The 17372-nt window shown below is 43.5% G+C and overlaps 1 protein-coding gene across 3 annotated transcripts in view; it reads left to right on the plus strand.

Annotated features, from left to right (window-relative positions):
• cntfr (ciliary neurotrophic factor receptor) overlaps positions 1-17372 on the plus strand; it is a 147544-nt gene that overhangs the window by 38783 nt on the left and 91389 nt on the right. For all 3 annotated transcript variants that reach the window (XM_042335831.1, XM_042335830.1, XM_042335832.1), the window contains one exon: positions 9553-9634. In XM_042335831.1, coding sequence (XP_042191765.1) covers positions 9556-9634 — 79 coding nt within the window. In that variant the 5' untranslated portion in view covers positions 9553-9555. The remainder of the gene's footprint in view (positions 1-9552; positions 9635-17372) is intronic.

Genomic DNA, 17372 nt, shown 5'->3' on the forward strand with positions numbered 1-17372 from the left:
AGTGTCAGTCTGGCTCAGTTGGTAGCACTCTCACCTCTGAGTCAGAAGGTTATGAGTTCAAGCTCCACGTCGGGGCTTTGAACTGGAGGTGGGGTGTAGAACACTGTATTGTTAGAGGTGCCTCCATTCAGTTGAATCTTTAAACCAAAGTCTCATCTGTTCAGGTGACGTTAAAGATCTCACTTAATCGAAAAGAAAAGGCCATTTCTCCCGGTGTCCTGGCCACCAATTCCCCAGATAAAATTGTTGAGTCACTTCATGGCTGTTTGTCGTGCGTGAATTCACATTGTTATTCTGTGCTTGGTAAAAGGGATTGAAAGGATTACTCACGAAAGAACCAGCACAGACACTTTGCCTGAACGAACTTCTGTGCTATCAATTTTTATGATTCTAAATCAGCTTAGAAAATACACAGTCACTACACTTTACATAGCTTTGAGATGGCCTTTCAACATGAAAGGCGCTGCATCAAATGCAAGCATTATTATTCTAAATAAGGACAACAAAAAGAGGATAGGAAATACATCTTTTTTTAGTGATGGGCATGTGGAACAGATTTTGAGCACAGGTGGTGGAAAGGTACACTACAAAGAGTTGCTAAAGAGGAACTGGACCAGTTGCTATGGAGCAAAAGGATTCAAAGATATTGGATTTGGAAGTAGATACATTGAAAGAGTCATGTGGAAAATAGGATTGGTGGACTAATGGCTTCCTCCTGCCTCCAATTGTTATGTTAAAATAAAAATCATATTCCACTCCGGAAAGGGAATTTAGTGAGATTTTCCTGTATTCTTACATGTGCAGTAATCATAGAGACCCCAAAATTACATCTGTTAGCCTGTAAAGACTATTTTGTCTTAAAATGTAAGATGATAATCATAATAATAATCCTTACATTTGGCATAGCGCCTTTTACGTAAGGAGGAAATCTCACAGTGTTTACTATAAAGTGCAGTGTGTTTTGTGGGCAAATGTGCAGAGAATTGAAAATAGAATCAGTCATTCACTTCACGGCTGTTTGTGGGACATTTGCTGTGCTCACATTGGCTGCCACGTTCATCCACAAAATGCACAATCGCTCCACTTCACAGTAAAACCCTGTCAAGCACTTTGTGACGTCTTGGAGACATGATGAGGCACTATTTCAAATGCAAGGATGGTTATTTTAATATTATTGTGGAAATTTTTGAAACAGTCTCAATTTGAAGAACGGTAGAAGGGGAGTTGAGTGGACCTGACGGCTGTCCGTGATGTCCACCCAAATCACAAATCATACAGGACGGAATTTAAAGATCTGTTTGTCTAAGTTTAAGTCATTTCCCTTGTTTTTGCCTTTCCCCCCAATCCCAAGTGAAAGACATCGCTGGGAAATGGCCAAATTCTTCAACACAACCTTAATTTTGCACTTTTCGCCCACAAAACACACAGTATGCCTTGCAGTATATTCTGTGGAGCGCTTTGAGACGTCTCGAAGATCTGATAAGGCGCTATATCAAATGCAAGGACTATCATGATTACTGTATAACCGTTGCTGTTTTTGTACAGCTGCCCAGTGTAAAAGAATGGCAGGCTTGTGCCCATGAAATTGCTGAGGCCTGTAGCATTTTTCTTTTGCTTTTGATTCAATTTAGGTTGGTAGGTATCTGGCTTGCTCGTGTTCAAGCTGCTTATTCTCAGTCTGTTTCAAATTCAATATAAATGAAATGTTGGAAGTTTCTTTTTTGCAAGTCGGCGAGGGAAGCGAGAGAGCGAGCGAGTGAGTTGTGGCACATTCCCTGAGCACCGCAGACTCACAGCAGTCTTTTCGGTTACCCGGTGATTTAAATGCGGCAATTCTGAAAGTTCAGCAATGTGGAAAGCCTTGAGAAAGTAGGTGTCCATTTCAAAAAAAAATACCCGGCACAGCATGATTTGTAGTTGAATTGTAAATTTTAAAGTAATCTACTGCAGGGTCTTTCTCCTTCAAATCTTTAACTTGAAATTTTATTTTTTTCTTTCTTCCTTCCTCTCTCTCTCTCTCTCTCTCGCTCTCTTTTTTGTTCCTTCTTTCTTTCCGGCTTTTTTATTCCTTCATTCCTGCCTTCCTATTATCGGCAGGAATACAGTGCATTTTAAAAATGAAATGGAGCACTGCTGATGTGAAAGGCTCCATATCAATATCACTGCTCTTCATGTGACTGCTAGCCTGTGCCACAAATGTCCCGCAAACAAGCATAAGAGGATCACTGCGCTGCTGGCTTGCGTGATGCAACCTGTTAATAGTTGTCTGTCAATCCAGGCTGCAACGTTGCCACGTCAGGAGCCACAGCCACATTTGCAATGAAAAAGAAAACGTCACAGTGGGCAGTCGGTGCACCGTACAACATGTTTCCCAACACAGTGCACTCACTGCACATAGCAAACACGTTACTCTTCCACTATGTTGTAGTCTAATCCATACAGAGTTAATTGCTGTCAACATCTCCATTATTGTAGCATGTGATTTCCAGGATGGTAGAAGGTGAACTAGATGGACCTTGTTTTTCTCATCCAACAATTCCTTTGATCCTAAGTTTCTACGTTACCCGGGAGGGATAGGGAGGGAAGAGGCAGAGGATTGAGTGCTGTAACGTGATAATTATTATCATATCACATCCCGCATTCTCCATTTTTTCGCTTAACTCCTCCTGCCACTCTTCCTGATTTTGGATAAACACGGCAGCCAATCTGCCCTCGTAAAGCCCTACATGAAAGAACGAGTCTATCAGCAACCAATGTTTTGTGTGACATGCCCTGCACTGGCTCGCTCAAACACAACATATTTCAAACGGAAAAAGGACAGATTATAAAGCTGGATTGAACACAACATGGAACAAACCACATCAAGCAGATGAGAACCTGGGGCGAAATCAGCACAAAGACCGTGCTGTCGATGCCAAGGACAATTTTTTCGTAGTTAACGTTCCGTTCTTTAAGCCAAAGTTGAACCCTTTGGAAATACAACAACAACAAAATTACATTGGTATATTAGCGCTTGTTGTTATTATATTTCCACCCTCCCCCACCCCGTTTTAAAAAAAAAATTGCTTACAAATGTAAAAGGCTCATTTTCAATTAGTGGTAGATCAGCGCTGGATGATATGAATAACATTGTGGGATGTTTTGGTAGAATTTGGCTTAGTGCTTCCCAGCTAACTTTCCTGCTGCCCATGGCCAGAGGAAGAGGTTATTGATGAGGCTTTGGATGGGCCTCTTGTTAGACAGAACCGTGGAGGAAAAGGTGAGCGGTACTGTGGCGGGGAGGGGGTTTGTGGGGGGTAGGATGGGGGAACAGGACGAAAACGAGTAGCTCAAGAAAGAAGCAGTTATGTTTGTGCTGTCCTCTGGGTTTGCAGTCTTGGCATGATTTCCTGTACTGAGGCCAAGGCCACAACAAAAGCAACCGCATTGCAGAACACTTGATTTCGCTCTTGGCTCTTTATCTTATGCAACTGACTGTGAGCAGGACTAGAGTTTAGGACGGGGAACGGAAGATTAATCTTTGCCCCACCACCTCACCCACCTCACTACCACCGCCAGAAAATCCACCTGACTATTTTTTTCATTCTCCCCGGGTAAGCTCCAGGTAAGCAGTTCAGATACTGCACTCACTACGTCATGTTCGTCTTTGCTGTGTGAGTGCAGCAAACACTCACCACAATCTTCTATCGAAATTTGACTTTAAAGATAGTTATTTGCAATCACCAGCCGTGTTTCTGGCCTCATTTAAATCCAGACGACCATATGGATTTCGGTCAATCTATTCTCGTTCCCCCCTCCACCAGAATCTCTGTAGATCTCTCCACCGCCATCCCATATGAATCTTTTTAAATGCATCTGCCTGGCTCAGTCTCTTACCTCCTGATCAGAAGGTTGTGAGTTCAAGCCCCATGTCAGGACTTTGAGCTCCACAGTCTAGACTGAAATTGAGGGAGGTTGAGGTATTGTCAGAGGTGCTGTACCTTCGGATGAGACGTTAAACCGAGGTCACGTCTGTTTATTCTTAGTGGATCACATGGAGCTTCTCCCTGGGTCCTGGCCAACAATTCCCCAAATAAAATTGATCATTTGCTGCATGGTGGTTTGTGGGACATTGCTATGAGCAAATGGACTGCCCCGTTTGCCTGCAAATACACAGTCACTGCATTTTACAGTAAAATCTTGTGATGTGCTATGAGACTTCTTGAAAAGGTGTAAGATCAAATGCAGGAATTATTATTATTAAAACTAACACACAGCACATCACTGGTGACTATTCACAGCCTCTGTTTTGCCCTCGTGATGAGTGCAGCTATTAATCTGCCACTTCATTGCACGGTTTGATGCTTCGAAAGCAAACCAGTGCAGCCACTTATTGCTAGAAGACTTCATGCTAAAGTAATAATTTCCTGGCACAGCGCAGGTCAGAATAACTTCAATGCAAGTTTACTACGAATGTTCCAAAAATAGCTACTTAAGGACGCAATGACCGTGGCAGTGTGAGTGTTCTTGGAATATTAATCTGCGAGTTGATATCTGAAACCACTGATTACTTGGTCCCACCTCAACTCCTCTTAACACTGCAAGCTGAAGCTTTAAAGAGTAAGGTTATGAGGAGTCCCGAAGTGTAGTGGTTAGAGCTCTTGCCTTGTAAGTGAGATGAACTGGGTTCGATTCCTGGGCAGGGTGAAATCTTATGCAAGTTTCCTTACTCCATGCGCCTTTGTCTACTTAGCAGTAACTAGGAGCCCGGTTATTAGTCGATTGGCGGATCGCTTTCCCGGGGTAATAATCCCTCCAAAAAAATAGTTGGTCCCTCAATCAACGACCGTTTGTGGGGGTCTTATTATGTCTCAAGCAAGACGTAAATAAGGCTGCCGCATTTCACCCACAAAATACACAGTCAATTCAATTTACAAATTATTCTGTGAAGCACTTTGAGATGTATTTGAGATGTAATAAGACGCTTTATCAAATGCAGGGATCATTATTATTATTATCATCAGGTGGTTCTAGCTGGACGAGCAGCAAGAAGCCAGATAGGTTTTGCAAAGGCAAATTGCACATTTTTTTTGCTGGTTGAACCCGAACTCTGCTGCAACACTCACGCTAAGGTCCCCAAGTCTCGCCTCTTGCCAACCTACACTTAAATTTGTGGGATTAGGTGAGTAGGGAGCTTCCCACTGGGCAGAGAGGGCCCATTCCATACCAGTCAAGGAGAAGTGACTACACACCGTGGCTGATTCTGTTATACCGCAGGGGTTTGGGTTGATAAACTCATATCCCACACTGGAATCAAAGGAGACAGCCTGTGATTAAAAGGGGTGTAAATCTAATCTAATCAAATCTAATCTGTGGAAACACTATTTCAGTGAGCGAGTGGTAAATCTACAGAGCAGGCTCCCTTGGGAGACGATCCAAACCGAAAGTGTCGACTCATTCAAATGTAAATTAGATCCATTTATTTTAGAAAATAATATTTGGGATACAGTAGATGAGAAATTTGAGGCATGACATATAGTGAGTACAGTTTATTTGGAAGAACAAGGCAACCTTGGATCTAAGGTTCCCAATGTTCTCCACTCTGTTGTAGACTAATCCATACAGAATTAATTGCTATCATAATTTCCATTATTGTAGCATGCGACTATCAAGAACTATCAGGTAGGAGAAGTAGGTCCTTTGTCGCTTATAACTGGGCACACAAAAAATATGTCTGCCAGTCAGCGCTTCTGAGATATTGGGTTGGTGCTGACTTTCTGTGAAAATTTATATCAGCTGCGGTTGTTGTACATGGTGCAAATTCGGGTGTCAGTCTGGTTCAGATGGTAATGCTCTCATCTCTGAATCAAAAGGTTGGGGTTTCAAGCCCCATAATGGGATTTTACGATTGTAGTCTAGGTTGACACTCCAATATATAATGCTGGGGATACTCTGCATTGTTGGAAGTGCCATCGTTGCAGTTCTAAGGTCCTGTCTGCCTATTCAGGTGGACCTTAAACATCTCAGGGCATCACTTGAACAGCGAAGGGATTTTCTCCTGGTGTCCTGCACAAGACTCCCTCAAACACAAGGATTATTATTATCAAATGCAAGGATAATAACAATAAAAAAAATTAGTAGTAGTAAAAAAAATTTGCACCATGTACAACAACCGCAGCTGATATAAAATAAGTAGCTCACAACAGAGTGGAGTTCCCATGGGTTGGTGAGACGCACTTCCAGGTTCCCAAAAGAGTTTTGTTTGCGAAATACGGATCCTTTAATTAAAGAAATCCCATTAAGAAGTACCACAAATTAGACCCCTATGTGTATCTTCTTACATTACTAGCCACTGGTGCTTGTGTAAAAGCAGCCTGAATCCAGCCTATAAAATGTAAGACAGAGCCCAGGGACTCTCAGGTTCTTTGAATAACTATTTCTTTCCCCTTTTTAAAAGTGCAGACTGAATATGTTTTCCATTAGAGAATAATAATAAGAATTATATTTACCGCTTTCTTGTATTGCTGTATAGTGGGGTTAAGCATCTGGGAGTCATCAAATGCAAAGGAGGCATGTTATAAGCCAGAACAGATATGTCATACCACTTATGCAATTTTTTTAAACATTTTTTTTCCGGGAATACTACAGACTCAATCTAAACATCTCCTGGCTTTTAAGAGATGTGCGAGTCTGTTTTCAGGGGCTGTTGAACTCCAGCGATCAATACACTTTGGTTTTGATCTTCGTTAATGCTATGAAAGCTTTGCACAGCGGGTGCGGCAGTGTTAGAAGTGGTGACGATCAAAAACCCTTCAGAACTGCCACTTCTCAAACAGGCTGATATCAATATGCGATCTCCCATCTCACCCCTTGCACCCCTCCGTCCCCGTCACCCCCACCTACCCATACCCCCAACTAAATCACAGCAGCAGCTTGAGACTGTAGATATCAGGGAGTCCCGTAGCACACTGGTAAGTAAACTCATCTCACAAGCGAGAGGACCGGGTTCGATTCCAGGCGGGATTAAGCCTTAGGCAAGTTTCCTTACTCCCCACACCTTTGTTTACCTAGCAGTAAGTAGGAACCCAGTTGTTAGTCGATTTGCGGATTGCTTACCGGGGTTAATAATTCCTCAAAAAAAAACATTTGGTCACTTAATTCATGACTGTTTGTGGGACACTGCTGTGCGCAATTGGCAGCCGCATTTTGCCGACAAAATACACAGTCAATTCACTTGACCACATAACCTTGTGGTTAAAATATATTCTGTGAAGCACTTTTAGACTTCTCAGCGACGTAATAAGGTTCTATATCAAATGCAAGGATTATTATTATTACTAATATTGTCTCTGAAGGAAGGCTGCCATAGCTTTGACTCCATCTTCCTAAAGGGAGGGGATCGTATTGACTCCTCATGTCAGGCAGGCTCAGTCGGTCACTCACTCGCCTCTGAGCCACAAGGTTATGTGGTCAAGCTCAACTTCAGCACTTTGAGCTCCCAGTTCAGGCTGACACTCTAGTGCAGTGCTGGGGGTATTCTGCACTGTTGGAAGTGTCGTTTTTCAGATGGGACGTTAACCCAAGGTCCCATCTAATTGTCCAATTGGACGTTAAAAATCCAATGGCACTATTCGAAAAGTGAAGTGAGTTTCTCTCAATCTGACCAACAATCTCCTGAAATAAATTTGGTTGTTCCCTTCATGATCCTTTGTGTCATGAAGTGTGCAAATTGGTTGCTGCATTCACCTACAAAATCATTACATTTTACAGTATATCTTGTGACGCTCTCTGAGACGTCCTCCAAACAAGAAAGGCGCTGTATCAAATGTAAAGATTATTATTAGTATGAAATGGCACAAATATCACCCATCAGTACAGATGTGATGTGAAAGGCAACAAAATACATTGGATTTGTTCAGCTTTCTAATAAAAAATGTTCTTTTTTTATATTGGAGTTCTGTAGCTCAGCGGTTAGAGCACTCGCCTCGCAAGCGAGAGACCTGGGTTCGATTCCTGGCAGGATGAAATGTTGGGCAAGCTTCCTTGCTCTACAAGCCTCTGTTTAGCTAGCAGTAAGTAGTTAGTTGATTGGCGGATCGCTTTTCCGGGGGTAATTCCTTCCAAAAAAAATAATAATAATAAATTGGTCACTTCAATCTACGACTATTCATGGGACACTGTGCGAAATTGCTGCCACATTTTGCCCACAAAATATACAGTCAATTCATCTTACAGTATATTCTGTGAAGCGCTTTGAGACGTCTAGAAGACGTAATAAGGCGCTATATCAAATGCATGGATTATTATTATATAAAGGGATATGGCATGAAAGCAAGGCATTCAGCCCAACTAGTCCATGCCAATATTTATATTCCACAAGAGTATACCCCTCTCTTCCTTTCGCCTCATTTATCCTTCGAGTTTCCTCTTAAATAGATTTATACTTTTTGCTTCAACCACAGCTTCCCACAGTGAGTACCATATTCTCACCACCCCCTCCTAAACTCTCCTTTAGATCTACAACTAGCTACTCTATATTTATAACCCTCTAGTTTTGGACTCACCAAAAATTGGAAACAGCCTATTCCCGTCCACCTTATCAAATCCTTCATCTTAAAAATGTAACCAAGGAGTTCTGTGCTGTGCTCTGAGTAGTGTCAGAGGACAGCACAGAACTCCTTGGTTACATTTTTAACTATTGTTAGCTTGGCTTTGCTTCCTAAGACGATTCCTTGCACTGGGAGGCAGTAAGGAAGGCTGCATTTGCTCAGAGTGTGATGCTGGAGCTTTGAAGGGCATAGTAGGGAATTGTAGGGAATAGGAGAGGGGAATAGGAGAGGGAAATAGGAGGGTATAGGAAAGGGGAATAGGAGGAATGGGGGCTTGAGTGGGATATAAACACTATCATGGACTAGTTGGGCTAAATGGTGTGTTTTCATCCAATATCAGAACAATACTCTAGGATGCATCAAGGTGTAGAGCAAGTTGACATAGGTTTAGAGTTGCAATTTCAGGACAGTCACCAGGAAGTTTTTCTTTACCAAGTGGAGTCCTGTAGCTCAGTGGTTAGAGCACTCGCTTTGCAAGTGAGAGACCTGAGTTCAATTCCAGGCAGAGGGCGAAACCTTGGGCAAGTTTCCTTACTCCACACAGAGCCTAATAATAATCCCTCCAAAAAACAAAGCAATAATAAATTGGTCATTTTCAATCTACGACTGTTTGTGGGACATTGCTGTGCACAATTGGCTGTCGCGTTCGCCCACAAATATACAGTCAATCCACTTTACAGTCTATTCTGTGAAGCGCTTTGGGACGTCTAGAAGACGTGAAAAGCGCTATATCAAATGCAAGGATTATTATTATTATTATTACACTAAAGACTGGAACAGGTTTGCCAGGGAGGGTGTGTGCTGTGATAGGAGGACAGTGGTTGGGTGGGCATTGTGGAAGCCTAAGATCAGATGGGCTGAAGGGGCTTTCTTCATCCAAACTGATCGTGTGATCTTGTGATGTAACTCGTGATGTGGGTGCTGTTTCTTTGACCCACACTAACAAGTGCAATTGTTGTTTCAGGAGATGGCTAACACTGTGACGTCTGCCTGTTGTGTGGTGGTGGCCCTCCTGATGGTGTGCGTGCAGGGCAGCAACGAACTGGGTAAGGAAACACTCAAAAGCTTTTCTTTCATTTATTCTGGGATGTGCGTTGCTACGTGATTTTGTCACGCTTCTTAATGAGGGTTTCTTAACGCAAGTCACTCTATTATTACCATTATATTCCCGGGCTCCGATTTTCCGGGCACAGCGAAACCTTAGGCAAGTTTCCTTACTCCACACACACCTGTTTACCTAGCAGTTAGTAGGAACCTGGCTGTTAGTCGATTGGTGGATCCCTTTCCGGAGATAATAATTCCTCTCCCAAAAATGTGGTCACTCAATCCACAACTGTTTGTGGGACACTGCTGTGTGCAATTGGCTGCCGCATTTTACCCACAAAATACACGGTCAATCTACTTTATAATATAATTTGTGAAGCGCTTTGAGATGTCTCAACGGTATGGTAAGGCGCTATATCAAATGCAAGAATTATTATCGTTGCTCCAATTCAGTCCATCTTTCTCGGGGTAGGGGGTGGGAGGTGGGAGAGGGGTGAGAGAATAGGTTGTGAAGTGTGCGGTGTTCCTTCGGTTACCGGAGGGAGCCCCTTACTGGATTTCTGAATGAAGACATTCCGTTACAAAATAATGCAAAGTTGATTGACCCCAGAATTGTGGAAACGTTCGCTATTGATTTGGAAGCTGGTTTTCTCCAGTTCTTAAAAAAGAACCGACTTCTAGGTTAATATAGACTGAATTTAAGAATTCTAATAATACTTGTGCTTGATACAGATATCCTTCGGGGCAGTTTTCTGCAGTGACTATGTGAACACAGCAGCAGATTTTCACTGTCTCACGAACAGCCATGACGTAAATGTCTTTTTTTTAATTGAGGAGGAGTGGAAATTGTTAGTCAGAAGCCAGGAGAAGCACCCTTCTCATTTTGAATAGTGCCATGGGATCCTTAACATCCACCTGAACAGGCAGATAGGATCAGTTTAACGTCTTGGCGAAAGATTAACTGCCCCCAGCACTGCATTGGAGTGTCAGCTTAGACTACGTGAGTTCAACGTCCCGATGTGGCGTTTGAATCAACAACCTTCTGCTTCAGAGGCAAGCGTGCTACCACTGCGCCAGGCCAACACACAAACCACTCGATCACTTCAACTCCCAACTCAATGAACTGATGAGTTGAGTTTCAGTCAGTGATCAGCTTTGAAAGGCATGTCGATTATCATGGAAATTTAAATTTTCTCCCCGCTTTTCTACCACATCCTCTGATATCTATAAACTGCTCTGAATGCTTCCCTCATGAACTGATTTAATGTCTTCACAGGGAAATACAAATAATCATTATTCTACCATCCCGTTCCCCCTCAGGCTTGGTGTAGTGGTTGGGTCAGAAAATGTTCTGCTCCGTCGCAGCTGCTTATCTTTGAGTTTTGCTTCTGAGTGGATAAAATACAATTTATATTTATATACAGCGCCTTTCATGTCCCAAAATGCTTTCACAGATCTGGATGGGCACTCAAGCTGTGGGTGGGAACTGATGGAAGTGGGTAGTGGAAAGATGCCCGAAAGCACAGTCAAAGAGATAAGTTTTGAAATGTGTCTTGAAAGAGAGGAGGGAATCAGTGGAACGCCACGTCAAGCCACTTTTTAAATGAATCCCATTGTACTGGCCACGACAACATTTTCTGGTAACCCTGTTCCAGTTCTTAAATACCCTCTGCATTGAGAAAAACTTCCTGGTGTCTGTCCTGGAATTGCCATTTGTAACTCTAAACCTCGTGTGTCCTCTTGTTCGACTGTCTTGGTACATCCAAAAGTACTGAGTTTACTTTTTCAATCCCATTTAAAATTGTATACACCTCTATGAGGTCCCCTCTGAACCGTCTTCTCTCAAAACAATACCAATCTGCATTTATGTAGCACCTTTCACATGGGGAGGACATCTCAAAGGTGTATCCTACTTGAAGGGCTCTATATAAAAGCAAGTTACTGTTGTACGTAGGGAAGAAGAAAATTCCTTCGATAAAGAATCTCGCTTTCTTAATCAACCAAGGAATCCTGGTAAGAATAATCCTAGGATAAACTATAACGTCTAGTGACCCGTGTGTTTCAACAACAAGAACTTGGATTTATATAGCGCCCTCCAAGCTGGACGGCATATCAGAGCGCTTTTGAACGCAAACATGGTAGCCACCTTACAGCAATATCACCGTAAATCATGACCCAAACAGGGTTTTTTTAGACGTTGCATGGAACCTGCACATCAAAGCTAAATCAGAAGCCCTTCTGTTTCCTCTCTCCCGGCTGGATTCTACATCTCAGGTGCAAAAATGCCTGACTACCATTAACATAAAGGACGTTTTAATACGTACCATACCGCTCAGATCAGAGACTAGCAACGGGAGGCGGTGGAGCTGCTCTATGCATCACTGAGTCCTTCTCCTGCTGGGCAAGCAGGAAATAACCCATCATTCATTGTCCTTGCCCAGACCACGAGGCAGGAGGGGTCACCCGCAGGGGTCTGGAGAAAGGGCTGGTAAATGGGACTGAAAGGATTGCTCTTAAAGGAGACGGCATAGACATGATGGGCCAAGGCCTTCTCCTGTGGAGTAAATTTCTAAGGTTCGATAGGATTATTTATCATTCCTCGGACTCATCGTACAGCGCAGTTTACTCAAAAAGATACCCAACACTTTACTCCCGATCACCAGAGATCATTCTTACCAGAATTCCTTGGTTGATTAACAAGGCGAGATTCTTTGTTGAAGCAATTCCATTTCTTGCCTTCACACAACAGGAACTTGCTTTTATACAGCACTCTTCAGGCAGGATAACGACTCAGAGCGCTGCAAATTAGTGGGGTCGGACACTGAGCAAGGGAGAAGTGGGTCAAGGGAAGGTGACCATTAGATGTGTTCAAAGAAGTAGGTTTTAAAGACCATTGGAGGTGAAGGGAGCCAAGAGAGGGATCGAGGTATAGGGATAGAGACCAGGCAGCTTCATACCTTATGGAGAGTAGTGACTGAAGACTCGGCCACTGGTAGTGATGGGGCGTGGGTGGGGTGGGGTAGGGGGGGGTTGATATGTGGACCTGGCCTGTGTTAGCTGAGTGGAGAGCAGAGGAGTGGGGTACGAGCAGATCAGAGTGTTAGGGAGTTAATAGGGTGTAAACCAGTGGCAACTTCTTTGATTGGCCAACAAAATAAATGGTTCAAGAATATTTCTTGATTTAGGGCATAAATCTATGCTAATTTGTTTATTCCATGATTATTTTGTTGGCCAAGGTTGTCCACCGTCAGCATAAAGGGAGTATGTAACATGAAATTCCATTATAATTCCCGTCAACCAAGGGAATTCCGGAAGTGAGTTATACTTAGCATCATAGACATCTATGGCACAGAAGAAGGCCATTCAGCTCATCGTGTCTGTTGCCGGCTGCCTCAAGAGAAATCCTTTCAGTTCCATGTATCTGCCCTTTCCCCATACCCTGCAACTGACTCTTTTTAAGGAATCTGTCTATGGAACCAATTAAGCACAGCTTGGCTTAGCCTGCTTCCAATTCCTAGTTTGCGATCATCATTTGCACAAAATAATAACAACAATCATAATCCTTGCATTATATATTGCCTTGTCACGTTGTTGAGATGTCTCAAAGCGCTTCGCAGGGTGTATCGTAAAGTGGATTGTAAAGTGCATTTTGCGGGCGAAAAGCAGCAGGCAATTGTGCACAGCAGTGTCCCACAAACGGTCGTGGATTCAGTGACCAAGTTAACTTTTTGGGGGGAGGGATTATTACCCTCAGAAAGCGATCTGTCAATCGACTAACAGCCGGATTCATACTTACTGCTAGGTAAACAGAGGCATGTGGAGTAAGGAGACCTCTAGCTTTCTATGCGTGCCGATTGCTCTGACCACTGAACTATGGGACTCCACAAAACTCAGATTCCTTATTAAGGAATTTCCCAAATGAGCCCCACTATGGGTTTCAAACTTCACTCCAAGGGACCAGAGATATCCGGGTTTTTTTAAATCTCTCGATGGAACTAAATGCAGCAGAACCTCAGTTCCTGCTACATTTGCCTACAAAAATAAACCAATCTCCAAGTCTGACTTGCGAAGCACTACAAAAAAATGTGAGTCCTTTCATTCTTTTTGTCAGTCACTAGCCCCTCCCTCTGCTCAGTTAACATCAGCCTGCTTCATCATGTCATCATTTCCCACTCTTGGGCGCTGCATATATATATATATATATATATTAAAAAAATGTGATCACTCAATCCATGACCTGGGTTTGATTCCCGGCAGGGCGAAATGTTGGGCAAATATATGCCTCTGTTTACCTAGCTGTAAGTAGGAATCCGGTTGTTAGTCGATTGGCAGATCGCTTTTCCGGGTATAATTCCTTCCAAAAAAAATAATAATAATAAATTGGTCACTTCAATCCTCGACTGTTAATGGGACACTGCTGCGCACAATCATCTGTGGTGTTTCTCCCATAAATTATACGATCAATTCACTTTACGGTATATTCCGTGAAGCGGTTTGAGACATCTCGACGACGTGATAAGGTGCTGTATGAAATATAAGGATTATATTATTATTATATAATCGTTGCTGTTTTTGTACAGTCCCGCAGTGTAACAGGGTGGCAGGCATACACCCATGCAATTACCGAAACCCGAATATTTTGCCTAGACTTAGCACACGTGACCATTTGGTTGAGAAGTTACAATCTCATACAATTGAAAGAGATCCTTAAATTCATTTGGAAGCTGCTTTTTCCTTGGTCCTTTTTTTTTAGAAAACTAGGACGGAAAAAAAATGCTGGCTTCCAATTAAAGATCGAATTTAATACTTTTTTGTCCTCGCTTTGAGACGAAACAGTGTTGCAGCCTAGCACGAGGTAGAATTTCATGCCACTGAACGGTCTGTAACCCAAGATAGGCATTGGGAATAAGCTGATGTTACAACAATAACAGCAACTTGCATTTATATAATGTCCTTCACGTGGGGTAGCATCTCGGAGTGCTTGACAAACACACAGTCACTAGACTTCACATTAAAATTCCGCGAAGTGTTTTGAGACGTCCTCCTGACATAAAAGGTTCTGTATAGGATTATCTCCTCAGGCTGCTGAGGCACTCATCCATGCATTCATCTTGTCCAGGCTTGACTACCCCAATTCCCTGCTTATCAGACTACTCATCTCTTGCCTTCACGCCTTGGGATCTCCTTACGATGTGAAAGGCACTATACAAATGTAATTTGTTGTTGTTCACAATATGCAGACTATCTCGAATTCTGCAGTTCGTGACCTTTACCGCACTAGGCTCCGCAAATTTATCATCCCCATCCAAATCCAGGTCCACTGGCTCCCCACCCCCCACGGATTGAGTCTGAGATCGTCATCATCCTCACCTTTAAATCCATTTGCGGTCTTGCCCCACCTTCCCTCTGCAACCTCCCCAAACTGTGCCAGCCTCCCCTACCTGCTCCACTATCATCAGTCAGGCTTTAACCTTATCTGCGTCCACTCACTGGAACCACATCCCAGAGCCCCCCTGCCTCTCATTAACGACCCTCACTTCCTTCAAGATCCACGTGTGACTGCGTTTTCGGTCATTTTTCGAATGAAAGGGGTTTTCGGATTAGCAGGGAGGGTAGGAGTAGGAGGGTGATTGAAAGTGCGGTCGAACAGGAGGGTCTTGAGACGTGCCTTGAAGGAGGCAAGGGAGGGCGCAAGCCGAACGGACTGTGGGATAGAGTTCCACTGCCCTGAAAAAGGGAATTTCAAAAAGTGCTCAGCAAGCACGCTAAAGTGACGTTCAAGGCTTTGCCTGTGGCTACGCCATGGATGTGCTGCTGAAACCCAATTCTGGGGTAGGCTCCAGAAGGGTTAAACGATTCACAGGAAAAAGTGTGTATCAAGTGGACCGTAATGTTAAAGAACTGTCAATCCCTGACTGATTAGCTGTCTAGAAGGAATTTGAAACAGATGTCTCTCAGCCTACCCTCCAGGAGAATATTTCCCTCCCTCAAAACCAAATGCATTGATGGAATTAGCGAGAGAATAATAGGTTTCTGCATGTTGCGTTGAGAATATTTTCCGGGAATACATAAACCTGTTTTAATGAATGGTTTCAGAATAATAATAGTAGTTTGAATCACTACCTAATGAGAAATAAAGATAATAATCTGTGCATTGGATATATGGCAACTTCCTGAGTTCTGAAATTCTTCTTAGTATTAACCTGTGAGAACTCATTGTGCAGTATAATCCTAATAATCATTGTAATCTGTACATTTGAGATAACATGCTTTACATCAGGAGGATGTCTCGAAGCGCTTTACAGAATGCAACAACAACAATTTGCATTGTGGAATCCCATATATTAGTGGTTAGCACGCTCCCCTAGCAAGCAAGAGGACCCAGGTTCGATTCCCAGGCAGGTCGAAACCTTAGGCAAGTTTCCTTAATCCACACCCCTCTGTTTACCTAGCAGTAAGTAGGTTGTTAGTCAATTAGTAATAATCCCTCCAAAAAAATGTGGTCGCTCAATCCACCACTGGTTGTGGGACACTGCTGTGCACAATAGCTGCTGTGTTTCACCCACAAAGTACATAGTCAATTCACTTTACAATATATTCTGTGAGCGCTTTGAGACCTCTTAACGACGTGATAAGACACTATATCAAATACAAGGATTGTTATACTATTAGTATTTATATTGACCCCTTTAAGTGGGGTAGTATCTCAGAGAATTGATATACTGTAAAGTGTAGTGACTGTGCATTTTTAGGTGAACGCTGCAGCCACTTTGCATACACCAAGGTTCCACAATTAGCTATGAAGTGAACGACCCAATTTTATTTGGGTGGTTGTTGACCACAAATGACATTCTCTGTATCTGTGACGAGGGCTCCCTCTGCCTCCTCCTCCTGGATCTCTCTGCCGCGTTCGACACAGTCGAGCACGGCATCCTCCTCGATTGGCTCTCCTCCCTCATCTACCTCAGTGGGATCTCACTCGCAGGTTCAAGTCCTACTTAACCAACCACCTCCATTTCATCTCAGCAAATGGTTTCTCCTCCTGCCCCTGCCCGATCATCTGTGAGGTACCCAGGGCTCCATCCTTGGCCCTCTTCTTTTCCTTATCTATGTGCTCCCTCTTGCCAATGTGTTCCGCAGACACAGGGTAAACTTCCACATGTAAGCGGATGACACACAAATCTACTTTGCCTCCTCCAGTACCAACTCCAGGTCTGCCAATGTTCTATCAGCTTGTCTGGCAGACATCAAGGCCTGGATGAGTGTAAACTTCCTGCAGTTGAACGTGGACAAGATGGAAGCCATTCTCTTGGCTCAAGTTAACACCTTCGCTCCTGTGGATGTAAACTCCTCATCTTCCTTGGGCTCTCCCTCAGACTCACAGTTCCAGCGCGCAACCTAGGCGTCCGGTTCGACACCCAGCTGTCTTTCTTCTCCCACATCCGGTTCCTGACCAGGACCACTTTCTTCCACCCCCATCACATTGCCCGCCACCAACCGTACCTTATCCCAAATGCTGCCGAAACCCTCGTGCATGCGTTTGTCACCTCCCGCTTGGATTACTCCAACGCACTCCTCGCCGGTCTCCCCAGCTCCACCATTCACAAGATCCAAATCATTCAAAGCTCTGCCACCCCCAGACTGACCCAAACCAAACTCCCGTCCCCACATCGCACCAGTTCTGGCCTAGGCTCCACTGGATCCCCATCACCGAACGGATCAAATTCCGCCACTGTTAAG

This window comes from Callorhinchus milii, unplaced genomic scaffold (genome assembly GCF_018977255.1).
Source record: "Callorhinchus milii isolate IMCB2004 unplaced genomic scaffold, IMCB_Cmil_1.0 Scaffold1, whole genome shotgun sequence".
NCBI lineage: Eukaryota > Metazoa > Chordata > Chondrichthyes > Chimaeriformes > Callorhinchidae > Callorhinchus > Callorhinchus milii.